The sequence below is a fragment of the Rhinoderma darwinii genome, chromosome 1 (genome assembly GCF_050947455.1).
Source record: "Rhinoderma darwinii isolate aRhiDar2 chromosome 1, aRhiDar2.hap1, whole genome shotgun sequence".
Classification (NCBI taxonomy): Eukaryota; Metazoa; Chordata; class Amphibia; order Anura; family Rhinodermatidae; genus Rhinoderma; species Rhinoderma darwinii.
Window position 1 is genome coordinate 66,695,845 of NC_134687.1, and position 16,755 is coordinate 66,712,599.

The following is a 16,755-nucleotide window of genomic DNA, read 5'->3' on the forward strand; positions in this document are numbered from 1 at the left end:
AGGGGCTCCTCCAGTCTCAGAGTCCCCAGCCTTATCACTTCCGATGCTCTGGCTAGGGACTCCATAGTGGATAGTGATGTCAGGGGCTTCCCCAGGGCTGGAAACCCCAGGCCGAGCACTACCTAATGCTCTCCATGGGGACTCCGGTCCTGGGAAAGATCCCCGAGGTATACATGTAACAAATACAATACCTCCGACAGATGCCATACAGTGACATTCATCAAACACAGGCTCCCATGTTTTAAAAAAAAACGCATTCTGGGCAATTTTTTTTTTTTTAGTGGGATCACTCAGGATGGAATAGCGTAGTCTACTATATTATTGCATCCTCCCAAAAAAAAGGTATACCAACATATACCAGCCTAGCAAAGGCCCAAATTACACTATTTTGCCCTCTATTGTGCTAATGGAGCCCACGGCATACGTTTAGCGAGTAGGTCGGGGGCTTTCCTGAAGTAAACACTAAACTTAGGGCAAAAACGGGATGTGCACAGGCCCTAACACACATTGATCATCTATCTATCCACCATAAAACCTAAATGTTAAACATACATATAATATATGTGTGTGTGTGTGTGTGTGTGTGTGTGTGTGTGTGTGTGTGTGTGTGTGTGTGTGTGTGTGTGTGTGTGTGTGTGTGTGTAACATATCACGTATCCTTACAATTTACAGGATTTGTTTTACTTATCTTCAGAGGATAGATTTGTAGTCCTTGTGTCTTGGTATATATATATATATATATACACATACATACATACATACATACACACACACACTATATCTCTCTCTATATCTATTCATCTATCGATCTCCTATCTATGATCTATCTATTTCTGTTGCCACAAAATCCTAAACATTTATCCATTTATATGCAACATATCACTGCCTGCAATCATATAGATCATGGTGGATCAAGGTTTTTCTGGTGATTTTATGATTACACGGTTAATAAGGGCATCTTAGCATCCATCTAAATAATGGATCCTTTGATATGTTACCCCGAAGATGTATAGCACCTTCCCTTCATCATCTATATCCATCAAAAAGCGGGAGTGTTTTGTGAACTATCAGTAGAAGGAATAGACTGCTGCTATTTGTGACGGCAAACAAAAGCAATCATGACTGCCAAACACACAGTATAGAGGCAGCATCTCAGCCCTGCGAGACAGAAAGTAATTAGAATGCTTTTAATGTCCAAAAGAATGATGCTGATAGGCTGCCACAGATGTGTAGATTTATGAATATTTATACGGTGGTTTATAGCTGACACTTTTATCAGTTGAAGAAGATAAAATATCTGCCTGACTCAAAAGCTTGACAGTCAGGTTAATAAAATCTCATTAAAGAGAATGACCTATGCAATTATATAGGATTTATTGTAATTCATTTTTGATTGTGTTCTGCTTAAAGATGCAGTTTCCCATTTCCTGATGCCACATTTCGGTCGCACATCAAAATTCTTCTGCGTTTAACTCCAAGCTGTCCTTGGCAGACGATGAGAGATGAGTAAACAAATGACTGCATCCGGGGCTTTTATCTTTTTTTTTTAAACGGTCCTTGGCTAAAAATCGGACAAGTAGAGGAAAAACAATGACTAGCTAAGGGCAGGTGTCTACAAGACTGGCATTGCCACTCGTCTCTGAGAACATGAAGTAACACATCTGTAAGTGTCACTCTGGGAATCCTGACGTAGGTAAACGCTGCATACAGCTGTAGATTTGTTTCTTTTTTTATTAATGAGGTTCTCCTACCAAGGCCATGGCGGTTATTTATGACTGTGCCACATCACTGGGCTGTGGGCCGACTTTAATATGTGCCAGAAAAACATAAAAGGGATGGGATGAGATGAAATATTGGGAAAAAATACGGACCCAATAATAGGACTGTAACGGTGAGTTCAGACGGCATTTTTTAGTTCCGATTTTGAAGCGGAAGCCACATCAGAATCAGCGCCAAGAAACGCCCCAAATCGCCCCCCATTGATTTCAATAGGAGGCAGAGTCTTTTTTTTTCTGGGCGGCTTTTCGACGCTCGTGAAAAAAAAAAGTAGCTTGCACTTTCTTTGAGCAGTTTCCACCTCTGAACTCCTATTACAGATATTCACATTTTTTTTCACCAGAGAGGACATTGGAGAGTAGAAATAGAGGACTAGCGTCAGTGCATACCAGCTCTAAATCTAACAACTGTTTTATACTCAAAGCTTCGGATTACATGTCAATGAAAAATGCATATCCCTTTTTATAATACCTGTTGACATGGTTGTATTTACAGTTGGTGCCAGTTTAGTCACTGTGAGCAAATGCACCCTAAAGCAGGGGTGCGCTGAGAGTGGTATGGGCCCCAGTCATACCAACCACTATCGATATATTACACATGAGCTGAGTTAATACAATGAGGCAGATTTACTAAGGCCTCATGCACATGGCCGTGCCCGTTATCACGGGCCGCGATTGCGTGCGTGGCCGCCCGCCGCCCGCATTTTCGGCACGTTATTTCATACAAAGTATGGGAGCACGGACACTAAAAAGCAAAAGATAGGACATGTCCTATCTTTTGCGGTACATTTCTATGGCCCGGACACCCTCATGTAAATAAACGGGAAGGTGGCTGTGGACAATAGAAGTGAATTGGTCCATAATTGCGGACCGTAATTGCGGTCCGCAATTACTGACGATTTTTACGGTCGTGTGCATTGGGCCTAAGACTGGCATTTCATACGCCAGTCTTAGTCTGAAGCCCGCAGGAGAAAAATTCAAAAAATGTATTAAAAGTTGCATGCCACTTTATAAATTTGTTGCATCTTATGGTGGCCACGCAGCAGAAAGTGAAATCTACGGCAGCTATGATCTGCCATAGATTTTCGCTATAATTTACATCAGTTCCTGGCTCATAGTAAATCTGTCATGCCATGGATGGCTACGCCAGCCTCCCGCTAGGCCCTATCTTTTTTTTTAAAGTGATGTAAGCAGAAAATTGCAAAAGGTAGCAAATTATTGTGTGAAAAAATGTGTGCCATATTTTGTGACTGTTTAATTCCAGAGAAATGGTGTAAAGTCGTTGTTAAATTCCCCAATTGCTTTTGAGCAAAATATATTGCATTATTTTTCTTTGTCTTTAGCAGACCATATACTTCAATGCATCTGATTCAGGGATCATGCGCACTTGGGCATTGCCCTAAATTGCTAAACTAATGCCTCTGCACCTTACGTTTTATCCTTGTATCTAATATATTATTCTAAACTTAATAACCATTATTTTTGGAAAAATAAAAAAATAAATAATCAACTTAATGGCATTCTTGTGCGGCTTCACTAAATGGTGCATTAGGCCTGTGTTTACCGTAATTTGCCTAGATGTATAAAATTAGTCCTTACTGAACCATATAGTAAATGCGTATTATAATCGCCTTTTCCGAGTAACAAGACCTTGTCTCTCATTTATTGGATGTTTTCTGGTCTCTCACAGTGCATTGATCCTGCATCTATCAATTTATTGGTCATATGTCACATAGAGGAAAGTGACTTTTGTGACACCATATCCCGTAGTCTGTAGCCAAAGCACTGCCTCACACGTATCTGTAAAGGAGGAGCACAGGTGGAAATATCCAAGCCAGTAAAGGATTGCCAGAGACAGGGTCACATACACTGCAAGTGCAATACTGCTGGTGAGGCTGTTGTCATAAGGCTTCGTTCACATCTGCATCAGGGCTCCACTCATGGATTCCGTCTGAGCTTTCCGTCAGGGGAACCCATGAACGAAATCCAAACTGAAACAAACAGAAACCATAGGTTTCCGTTTGCATCACCATTCATTTCAATGGTGACGGATCCAGTGGCAATAGTTTCCGTATGTCTCAGTTGTGCAAGGGTTCCGTCGTTTTGATGGAATGAATAGTGCTATTGCGCTATTGATTCTGTCAAAACACCGGAACCCTTACACAACGGTGACTAACGGAAACCATTTGCACCGGATCCGTCACCATTGCGTTCATGGGTTCCCCTGACGGAAAGCTCAGACGGAATCCATGACCGGAGCCCTGACGCAGACGAGAACGAAGCCTAACATGTAGCAAAAGCAGGCAGCATAAGACACCTCTCTGTTTCTTCAGGATATATTCATGCAGGACAGCAGGATGCATCCTTTCAGGTCTCAAGGTACGATGTTCCTTGTTTCTGTGTGTATATATACCGATCTCGCCAAAACATTAAAAACACAGGACAGACGAAGTTAATAACATTGATGATCTCTTTACAATGACTCCTGTCAAGGGGTGGAATATATTCAGTCAGTTCTGGTAGTTGATGTGCCGGAAAAATTGGAAAGCGTAAGGATCTGAGCGACTTTAACAAGGACCAAACTAGAGCTGGGCAATTAATCGAAAATCGAAATTCAGCACAATTAATCGACATCATCTTGCGAATTTCCGTTTTTATCAATTATTTTTTCCCGGTTAAAACTGTACCTACATCTTTAGGACAAAGATACATTTTAATCCAAAAGGTAGAGCAGGGTACCATAAGGTCTCTGCTCTACCATTCACTATGTATTGCCGGATGCGTAGCAGTGACGTAATTGTACCTGTCTGCGCCGAGCTGAACAGACCAGATGAGCAGAGGGTTCTCCTCCACTCAAGGTGAGTATGTATATTATTATTTTTATTAGGCTCTAGTGGTGGCATTATACAGCGTGGGGGAAGCTATGGGGGACTTCATACAGTGTGGAGCAACTATAGGGGCATTATACTGTGTGGAGGGCAACTATAGGGGCATTATAATGTGTGGCGATGCTCTATGAGGCAAAATACTGTCTGGGGCAGTGTCAGGGGGTATATTATATACAGTAATATACAGCAGGAAAAGGGAATAAATATGAAGCAAATTGCGAAGCATGCAAATAGGGGACGTGGCACACAAAAAGGGTGTGGCCTAAATAATCATTCATTAACCCCTTAAGGACGCAGCCTAGTTTTGGCCTTAAGGCTCAGAGCAGATTTTTCAAATCTGACATATTTCAATCTATGTGGTAATAACTTTGGAATGCTTAAACCTATCCAAGCAATTCTGAGATAGTTTTCTCGTGAGACATTGGGCTTTATGTTAGTGGTAAAATTTGGTTGATATATTCAGTGTTTATTTGTGAAAAAGATCAAAATTTAGAGCAAATTTTAAAAAAAATTGCATTTTTCTGAAGACAGAGGGTTATACCACCCAAAAAAGTTACTAGTTCACATTTCCCATATGTCTACTATATGTTGGCATAATTTTTTGAACATTCTTTTTTTTTCTAGGACGTTACACGGCTTAGAACATAAGCAGCAATTTCTCATATTTTGAATAAAATTTCAAAAGCCTCTTTTTTTTTTAGGTACCAGTTCAGTTCTGAAGCAGCTTTGAGGGGCTTATATATTAGAAACCCCCATAAAATGCACCATTTTCGAATCCAGACCCCTCAAAGTATTCAAGACAGCATTTAGAAAGTTTATTAACCCTTTAGGTGTTTCACAGGAATTTAAAGCAAAGTAGAGGTGAAATGTACAAATTTATTTTTTTTGTCAGAAAATTCTATTTATTCAATTTTTTCTGTAAAACAGAAGGTTTTACTAAAAAAACGCAACTCAATACTTATTGCCCAGATTCTGCAGTTTTGAGAAATATCCCACATGTGGCCCTAGTGCGGTAATGGACTGAAGCACCGGCCTCCGAAGCAAAGGAGCACCTCGTGGATTTTGAGGCTTCCTTTTTATTACTCACCTTGTCCGGTTTTAAAAGGTCTTGCGGTGCCAAAACAGTGGAAACCCCCCAAAAGTAACACTATTTGGCAAACTACACCCCTCAAGGAACTTACCGAAGGGTATAGTGGTCATTTAGATCCCACAGATTTTTTTGCTGCATTTCGTAAAATTAGGCTGTGCAATTAAAAATCTAATTTTTCCGAAAAATGGTACGAATTTTTAAATTTTGACAAGGAATAAAGGAGGAAAAGCACCCCAACATTTGTAAATTAATTTCTCATGATTACGGCAATACCCCATATGTGGTCATAAACTGCTGGTTGGACAAATGGTGGAGCTCAGAAAGGCAGGAGCGCTATTTGGCATGTAGATTTTGCTGGATTGTTTTCTGGGCGCAATGTCGCATTTCCAGAGCTTCTGAGGTACCAGTAGTGGGGAACCACTTAAACGTCACCCTATTTTGGAAACTAGACCACTTGAGGAATTCATTGTAGTTTTCTTGGGGTGCATGCGACTTTTTGATCAGTTTTTATTCTATTTTTAGGTGGCGTGGTGACTAAAAAACAGCAATTCTACTATTGTTTTTTATTCCTTTTTTTTTACAGCATTCACCGTGTGCTATAAATGACATTTTCACTTTATACTGTGTGGCGATACGATTCGGCGATACCATATGTTTATAGTTTTTTTTATGTCTTATGGCGTTTGCACAATAAGATATTTTATAAAAATCATTTACTTTTGTGTTGCCTTATTCTAAGAGCCAGAACTTCTTTATTTTTACATCCAGAAAGCCGTGTGAGAACTTGCTTTCTGCGTAACGAACTGTAGTATCGATCAGTACCATTTTTAGGTACATGCGACTTTTTGATCTCTTTTTATTCCATTTTTTGGGGGGTGAAGTGACCAAAAAAAAATTTAGATTTTTGGTATGGTTTATTATTATTTTCTTTTAGGGCGTTCACCGTGCGGGATAAATAATGAAATACTTTTGTAGTTCAGGCCGTTACGGACGCGGCGATACCAATTATGTATAGCTTATTTGTTTATTATTTTTTTTATTAATAATAAAGGACTGATGAGGGAAAAAGGGGGATTTCTACATTTATTACTTTTAAAATGTAAACTTTAAAATGTTTTTATTTTTACACAACTTTTTTTTTCCTTTTTACTTTGTCCCACTAGGGGACTTGAGGACAGGAGGCTGTGATCGCAATTCTAATTCACTGCACTACATGCGTAGTGCAGTGTATTAGAGCTGTCAGCTACTCACTGACAGCAAGCACAGTGGGTACTGACTTTCCATAGATGGCATAGCCGGACGCCATTATTAGGCTTCCAGTTGCCATAGCACCATCGTCGCCCGCTATCATGTAGTGGGCCGTCGATGGTAGTTTAACCCTTAAGAAGCCGTGATCGCTATTGAACGCGGCTTCTAAGGGGTTAATCAGCGGGGATACCACGATCAGTCCCCGCTGAAGGAGCTGTGGCAACTGTCGTACGAGACAGCAGCTGTCACAGATCCTGTATGTGTCGGGAGGAAGGCCGAAATGGGTGTTCCTCCCGTGACATACTATTAGGTCATGGAGCGCGAACGATACAATTACCATGACCTAATAGTATGTCCAGGAGCGGGAAGGGGTTAATCGTAATCGAGGTTACATGATCAATTAATCGGGATTTTGATTTAGGTCATAATTGCCCAGCCATAGACCAAACTATGATGACTAGACGACTGGGTCAAATCATCTACAAAACGGCAGGTTTTATGGGGTGTTCCTGGTGTGCCGTGGTTAGTACCTATCAAAAGTGGTCCAAGGAAGGACAACCAGTGAACCGTTGACAGGGTCATGGGCACCCAAGGCTTATCGATGTGTGGTGAGCGCAGGCTAGCCCGTCTGTTCAGATCCCACAGAAGAGCAACTGTAGCACAAGTTTATTAAAAAGTTAATGCTGGCTATGATAGAAAGGTGTCAGAATACACAGTGCATCGCAGTTGCTGCTTTTGGGGCTAAGTAGCTGCAGATGGTCAGAATGCCCATGCCGACCTCTGTCCATCGCCGAATGCACCTACAATGGGCACATGAGAATTATAACTGGACTATGGAGCAATGAAAACAATTAGCCTTGTCTACTGAATCAGGTTTTCTTTTACATTATATGGATGGCCAGGTGGGTGTGTGCCCCTTACCTGGGGAATAGATGGCACCAGGATGCACTATGGGAAGAAGGCAAGCAGGTGGAGTCAGTAGGATGCTCTGGGCAATATTCTGATGGAAAACCTTGTGTCCTGGCATTCATTTGGATGTTACTTTAACACGTACCACCTACCTAAACATTGTTGTTGACAAGTACACCCCATTACAGCAATGCTATTCGCTAATGGCATTGACCTTTTACAGCAGAATAATGTGCACTGCCACACTGCAAACATTTTCAGAATTGGTTTGAGGAACAAGACAAAGAGTTCAAGGTGTTTACTTGGCCTCCAAAGTCCCCAGATCTCAATAAGATCGAGCATCTGTGGGATGTGCTGGAAAAACAAATCTGCTCCATAGAAGCCCCACCTCACAATTTACAGGACCTTAAGGCTGGGTTCACACAACCTATTTTCAGACGTAAACGAGGCATTTTACGCCTCGAATTACGCCTGAAAAGACGGCTTCAATACGTCGGCAAACATCTGCCCATTGCTTTCAATGGGTTTGCCGACGACCTTTAATTTTACGCGTCGCTGTCAAAAGACGGTGCGTAAAATTACTGCCTCGGCAAAGAAGTGCAGGACACTTCTTGGGACGTAATTTGAGCAGTTTTTCATTGAATCCAATGAAAAACAGCTCCAAATTACGCCCCGTAATTGACGCCTCGCAAAACGCGAGTACAAGCAATTACGTCTGAAATGCAGGAGCTGTTTTCTCCTGAAAACAGCTCCGTAATTTCAGCCGTAATTGTCGTTATCGTGTGCACATACCCTTAAGGATCTGCTCCTACTGTCTTGGTGCCAGATAGCCTAGTACACCTTCATAGATCTTGTGGAGTCCATGCCTCTACAGGTCAGGTTCTTTGGTGGGAGGAGGGGGACCCACATAATATTAGGCAGGTGGTTTTAATTTTGTGGCTAATTGGTTTATGTACAATGTCGTGACCTATATTAAGGTCATGTCTCTCTTCTTTAAGTGACCTGGTATACAAGAATGAACTCTGAATGGTATCATTCACAATGGAGAATACATGAACTACTTTGAAGCTTGAAGAGGTACAGAGATCATTGATATACTACTGCATGTACCTACAAAACAATTGGGGATAGTCAATAACTTGACATAGTAGAACAATAATAGCAATAGCATGGGGACATCAAGTCTAATAAGTTAAATAACATCTATAACTGGTACTGATACCAGTGTGGCCCTGGAGGTCCCCCCACGAGACTCGTTGTGATAGCTGGCAGAACAAGCTGGTGTTGGATTGTGGTGGAATAACTACTTTAAAGTAATCAATTATATTGAAGGACCCTAACAAGTAGGCCGCAGCCGGTAAGTCTTTCTAGTCGTGACCTTCTCTTCTGGTAAAATGCCTGGATTACTAAGCGGAAACCAAAGAAATGTGGTACTAGATTGCCAAAACTAGTACACTGAGAGGGTCTGGGAGCTGTGACTGAATTTGGCACTTTGATAGACACAAACATGAAATGTAGTGGATATAAATAACCTGTACCCCAAATCTGTAACATCTCCCAGCTAAGTACTAAGTATCGTATCCTGGAAAATAACCGGATTGATATTTATTTTTTTTCCCCCTTTACAGCATATTTTTATTTTATTCCTTCTTTTGAATCAATAGGGGGAAACAATGTTGTCCTCCTCTATCCTTCCTTTTTATCCACATCCTCTCCCCTTCCGTGGTTGAACTTGATGGACATACAGTATATCTTTTTTCAACCGCACTAATTTAGTAATTATAAATTATCACGTGTTCTGGATTATGAATTATCACATGTCATTTTAAGATATATTATACTTACCTATAAGAGTAGAGAACCTCCCTGAAGACAATATAAAAGAATATATAAAATGTTCCACTATCACAAGAGTCTGCAAATAGAAAGATTTCAGAAATTTTTTCATTCCTGCGTGAGACGATTAGCATTTATGTAGTGGCGAATACTAAACTGAACTTTTACTGTAAACTTTTACCGTCCTGCGCTAATCTATTTCTAAAACCTGGTACTGAGTAAAACATAAATCTTTTGGCTAATGCTCACTAACTGTAAGGGTATGTGCACACGATAAATGGCTTTTACGTCTGAAATTACAGACTGTTTTCAGGAGAAAACAGCTCTGTCGTTTCAGACGTAAATGCTCCTCCTCGCATTTTGCAAGGCTTCTCTGACAGGCGTAAATTTTGAGCTGCTCTTCATTGAATTCAATGAAAAACGGCTCAAATTACGTTTCAAAGAAGTGTCCTGCACTTCTTTGACGAGGCAGTCATTTTACGCGTCGTCCTTTGACAGCTGTCAAACGACGACGCGTAAATTACTGGTCGTCGGCACAGTACGTCGGCAAACCCATTCAAATGAATGGGCAGATGTTTGCCGACGTATTGGAGCCCTATTTTCAGATGGAAAACGAGGCATAATACACCTCGTTTACGTCTGAAAATAGGTTGTGTGAACCCAGCCTAAGGCTATGTTCACCTGTGATGGTGTGGCAGGGAACTGCATCACTACCTCATTGAGAAAAAAGAAGCAAAAAACAAACAAAAAAAACCACTTGTTAAAAACACATCGTTTTACAGTGCGTTTTTTTCCCTAAAAGAAGTTTTATGAAATCTCAGAACTCTTTCTGTGAAAAACCTGGGGTTCCACGTGCTGTGGTTTTTCCCATTGAATCAATGTTGGAAAAACATGACGGATAGGGCATGTTCTGTGTTCTCCAAGGATGCTATAGTCGCTCTCTTTTCAGATCGACAACTTGACTCCCATCATAGGACCATTAGTAGCATGTGTTACAATAACAGCTCATAAACACAAATTATACCCAAATATTTCACTGTTAAAAGGCGAAGTCTGTGCATTGATCTTGTGATTCTACGAGGATATATTAAGAACTACTGGAAAGAAAGAGAAGCAGCAAATATCAGTCCACAGTAGTCCCCTACCACCAAATGTGCAGGAGCAGCAGATGCCATGCCCCTCTTTAATGCGCTGATCCCCTTGTATGCAGTACAAGGGTCGTGGTGTCTTTCAGCATACAGTAAGGGGCATAGTCCGGCTTCCTACGATGACGTTGCAGGCCATGTGACGCTGCAGCCTGTGATTGGCTGCAGTGGTCGCATGGGATGAAACGTCATCCCAGGAGGCCAGACTGCAGGAAGGAGGGCATTCTGGGTAAGTATGATTTTTTTCTGGAGTTGCGATTTTTGCGGCATAATCACTGCGATTATGTCGCAAAAGTCGCAGCACTTGGATTTCTGTTGCGGGTTTTGCATCCCCATTGAATTCAATAGAGAAAACCCGCAACAGAAAATCAACAAAAACACAGCATAAATTTACATGCTGCGGAATTAAATTCTGTGCCGCAGGTCAATTTATTAACGTTTATGCTGTGGTTTTTTTCGCAACGTGGGCATGAGATTTTCTAAATCTCATCCACTCTGCTGCTACTGTAAATGCTGCGGAATTTCCGCACACAATTCCGTTACAGAAATTCAGCAGTGTTTACGCTACGTGGGAACCCGGCCTAAGGGCTTATTTAGACGAACGTGATATACGTCCGTGCAACGCGCGGGATTTTCACGCGTGTTGCACGGACCTATGTTAGTCAATGGGGCCGCTCAGACAGTCCGTGATTTTTACGCAGCGTGTGTCCGCTGCGTAACACTCACGATATGTCCTATATTTGTGCGTTTTTCGCGCATCACGCGCAGCACACAGAAGCACTTCCATGTGACACACGTGATTCGCGCAACAGCAGTAAAAACTGTGAATGAAAACAGAAAAGCACCACGTGCTTTTCTGTTTCCAAACATACAAACAGAGTGTTATAATGATGGCGGCTGAGCGAAAATCACTCAGCCACGCATCATACGAGGGTGACACACGGAGCGGTTATGTACATTTTGCGCATGCAAAGCGCCGTTTTTGTAGCAACTCGCGTTTTTTGCGGAGTTTTTTTAGCTGTTTTTCAATGGAGTCAATGAAAAACGCCTCCAAAAACATCCTAAGAAGCACCTGCACCATTTAGGCTGGTTTCACATGGCAGTAACTCGGCCCCATTTACGTTTCTTTGGTGATCTAAGTTCAATTGAACTCAGGCCTTGCAGCTGCAATACAAACGTTATATTATACAAACTAATACAATGGTAGTACGGATATCCACAGAGTAAGGCTGAGTTCACACAACCTATTTTCAGGCGAAAACGAGGCGTATTATGCCTCGATTTACGCCTGAAAATATGGCTCCAATACGTCGGCAAACATCTGCCCATTCATTTGAATGGGTTTGCCAACGTATTGTGCAGACGACCTGTAATTTACGCGTCGTCATTTCACAGCTGTCAAACGACGACGCATAAAATGACTGCCTCGTCAAAGAAGTGCAAGACACTTCTTTGGACGTTTTTGGAGCCGTTTTCTCATAGACTCCAATGAAAACAGCTCCAAAAACGGACGTAAAAAACGCAGCGAAAAACGCGAGTTGCTCAAAAAATGTCTGAAAATCAGGGGCTGTTTTCCCTTGAAAACAGCTCCGTATTTTCAGACGTAATTGCAGTTATGGTGTGCACATACCCTAATAGGAATGGGTTCCACCCCTGGGACCCTCACCTATCGAGAGAACGAGGGTTCCATTAAATGGGGTCCTCATTAAATTCAAAAGAGAAGTGGCCATGGCCAAGAAGTGCTCAAATCTTCCCGCAATTACCTTAGATTTCAATGGACACCTCTCCATTGAATTCAACTGCGAAAGGGGCCATATAGAATCGATAAACAAGATTCGCAGGACCCCATTCTCCTGATATTTAAGGGTCCCAGCATTTCTACAATATCCTGTGAATGTGCCATAAATGTGTAAACTAGTAATACACCTTCAAAATTAAGCTAAACAAATATTCATGTGGTTTTTTTTTGCTGCTTTTTTCCAGATTTTTTGGTACATATGACAAGTAAAACGTGGTCCATGCTATACATAAAGATTGACAATGTTCTCCAATCAATATTGACTGGACAGACTCTTAAATTCATGCACGTTGAATGTATAATTCCCCTGGGGTAATAGTTTTGAAGCATCCTGCCATCTAGTGATATATTTTATCCACGTGAACTATAAACCGCTTCCAGTTGTGTGAATGACCCTCTCTCTGCAGGTCTGAACCACAGTCCAGGTCCGTCCTGGCAGGGAAAGTGACATCTGCGTCTCCTTTTCGCATACCCATGTATTGATGGGGACAGAGTTCTTTGCTGTAAAACACTTGAGTTCAGCATTAGCATCATGAATTGTTCACTATGGAAAGTATATTTAAAGGGGTAGTCCGGTTGTGAAGTGTTATAAGCAATATAACTTGTTAGATTGGTGGCGGGCCGACTGCTGGCCCACCCCCCGCCGATCGCCAGAATGTTGGATTCGGAGTTCCCAATTTGAATAGAATGGTGGTCAAGCATGCCCACGACCACCCCATTCACTGTCTATGGGTCTGTCGGAGATAGCAGAGCTACAGGGCTCTTCTCACCTACACTGAATTTAGTTTTCTAAATAGTTCTGGTAAGTGGCTGTGTGCAAGTGGTACAACCTGGATGAAATGCCCACTGGTTTATTATGACAGTTGATCACTATGTGTGGTCTCAAATATAAATGTAACCACATATGAATCTCTGCCTCAAGGATCTGGTCAGTGGCACTGCTGGATCATACATCAGTCTCTGTCGGGAGGGAATGTGGATGATTGAATTGTTTGCCTTCCTTTCTAACATGCAGAAACTAAATCTAATCCAGAGAATGAATGGCGAGGACAAAAATGCACTTCTGTTACTGCTGTGACTTTTAATTAGATCAGGGGAGGCCATTCTTCAGCACTGCAGCCGTTGGTGAATTACCTGCGCTTCACTATATGTATAGATGACGGAAGATAATCATTAAATGAGGGGCATGAACTGAGCACAATATCACATTCATATATGAAAGGAACCCGAATCATCGCCAAAATAATCACTTATTTCAAATGCAAATGGAATTCAATTTGCAAAGCGGTTTAGAAAAGGGACCAGGCAATACAAGGGTTAATGCTCAAATACTTATGCAGAATTGCAGGGTAACAACAGCAGATCACACAATGTAATGGGTTTTGTCATGCCAGTATTTCTCATCATCAGAGAGTCTATTTACATGGGATATATTACAGTGTGTAGTTTATAATAATGCATCTTATAGAAAGAGCGGATAATATCATCTCCGCATATGTATGTCAAGATTTCTGAATGTTCGCAGAACTGGAGACATGATAGATAAAGTAATGACATTTTTGGGCAGTGGGGATGACATTTTCTGGACTTCCTGTCAGTAATCTCATTGAAGAACACTAAAGTCAGTCTCTCCCTTGCTTGTCATGGCTGATAACAGGGAGCAGTAGACTGCATACAGCTGCACAACAAATGGAGAAAAGGTAGATTTAAGATTTCACTAAATTGTTTATATAAAAAAGAAATAAATAGTAATACATTTTAAAAATAATAATTATCAGACTACTACTAACAACTATTATTATTATTTTTTATTAGTACTTGTCATCTTGTGCCATAAGCTTTTCTTATACTAAAAGATCAATATTTAGTTCTTTGCTCTACATTTGAACTTGTCTCCCCACTGGGTTATTTGTGGAGTTTAGAGGTTTGCAATGACAGAATATCAATAAACTCAAGGTCATCAGAGTGTTCAATTAATCTATTATTCTCGTATCTGTAATGCATATACAAATATACAGTGTGTGTGTGTATATATATATATATATATATATGTGTGTGTATTTATTTATATATGTATGTACATGCATAGGTTGACCACAAACCTCTCTCCTACACAGAAAACATAGCAGTAAAACAGAAGCGATGAAGCACTAGGAAGTGATAAAACTTCGGGAAAGTTAACTTTTATTCCAAAGCAAACCTGTTATACTAAGAAGGTAGGACAATGGCTTCAGAGAGGATGACAGATCACACATTAGATTGCCATTACTGACCTCAGATAAATTATATATGGGAAACAGAGGGAACTCCTCATAACCTTACACAAATGCTTTACAACTGACCATCAGCAAGAAGTGCACCCCAACTGACCCTCCACATGTGGAGCACCCCAACTGACCCTCCACATGTGGAGCACCCCAACTGACCCTCCACATGTGAAGCACCCCAACTGACCCTCCACATGTGGAACACCCCAACTGACCCTCCACATGTGGAGCACCCCAACTGACCCTCCACATGTGGAGCACCCTAACTGACCCTCCACATGTGGAGCACCCCAACTGACCCTCCACATGTGGAGCACCCTAACTGACCCACCACATGTGGAGCACCCCAACTGACCCTCCACATGTGGAGCACCCTAACTGACCCTCCACATGTGGAGCACCCCAACTGACCCTCCACATGTGGAGCACCCTAACTGACCCTCCACATGTGGAGCACCCTGACCCTCCACATGTGGAGCACCCTAACTGACCCTCCACATGTGGAGCACCCCAACTGACCCTCCACATGTGGAGCACCCCAACTGACCCTCCACATGTGGAGCACCCTAACTGACCCTCCACATGTGGAGCACCCTAACTGACCCTCCACATGTGGAGCACCCTAACTGACCATCAGCAAGAAGAAACACCCCCCCCTCCCCGTAAAAAATACACCCCTTAACAAGAAATTCACCCATTAATCCTACAAAAGGTGCAACCCAAGTTCTTACAATAGATCTAACGTTAGCAATACTTGCACCCCAACTTCCCGACTGCCCCTCAACAAGAATTAACTCATTCTTAAATAAATGCACCCAAAGTTCCAATCGAATTTTCCACAATAAATTTCCTGTTCAACCCCCTCCAAAAAGTGCACCCCAAGTTCCCAAGCGATTCTCCATAAACGCACCTAAACTCCCCCATCAAGAAACGCACCCGAACTCCCCATAACAGTCGAGGCTCATAGTCAGGATGGAAGGGACCTACCTGCACTGAGTTCAAGGTTGCCCTGACTGGCGGACTGCTGACAGAACCTGTTGGTGGAGCCCAGATGCCCAGTTGGGGCACCTCCCCTCTGCTGGCACTGGGAGGAGGTGGAGGTGGCTGCTCTGATGGGCCCGTTCTGATAGGAGCTGTGCGCCTGCTGGTAATGATGCTGCTGCTCACTGATGGAGGCTGCTGGATGGTGCTGGAAGTGGTGCCCTGCAGGGACCCCCAGATGTGGCATCTCCACCATGGTGGGTCTCTCGTACCTCCTGGCCAGGGACCTCTTGTTGGAGAAGGTCTTGAGGACGCTGTAGGGGCTCCTCTGCTTGTAGATTTTGGGGATGCAGGGCCCCTCCTCTGCTGGCTGCATCTCCTCCTCCATCTCTGCCTTCCTTCCCCGGGCTCGTCTCCTTGTGGCTGGTGAGGAGCTGCTGCTGCTGCTGAGCCGTGCAGGGTGCTGTGTGATTGACAGGCGGCCCCTCCAATGCCTGCAGGGAGAAGGGAGGTAAAGAGCAAGTGTTTAGGGTAATATTTGCTAATGATGATGGGGGGAAGGGGCGGGTCCTACAGCTGCTGCCTGGGAGCTGCCTGAGCTCTGCTGGATGCTCACATGCAGGTGCTGGAGAGTCATTCACCCAGCAGCAGCTGACATCCTTCATACTGCCCTGTCCTGCCTGGCACATCACTACAGTGCCCACCCCAAGTAGTCTGGAAGCAGGGGGTTAAAATGTGACAATACAGGGAATATAAAGTGTTAATGATTGATAGAGGTTGCATGGATTTATAGGGCGCAGAGGACATGTAGTGTTCTT

General features: G+C 42.5%; 1 protein-coding gene across 2 annotated transcripts in view; it reads right to left on the minus strand.

The window, feature by feature from the left end:
* The window catches only part of BEND4 (BEN domain containing 4), a 119,091-nt gene extending 102,674 nt beyond the window's left edge, over window positions 1-16,417 (minus strand). Inside the window, exon 1 of one of the 2 annotated variants that reach the window (XM_075859441.1) lies at window positions 15,944-16,340. In XM_075859441.1, coding sequence (XP_075715556.1) covers window positions 15,944-16,325 — 382 coding nt within the window. In that variant the 5' untranslated portion in view covers window positions 16,326-16,340. Of the gene's footprint in view, window positions 1-15,943 lie in introns of both variants that reach the window. The other variant, XM_075859437.1, reaches the window with a different exon arrangement.
* Window positions 16,418-16,755: the final 338 nt, after the last annotated feature.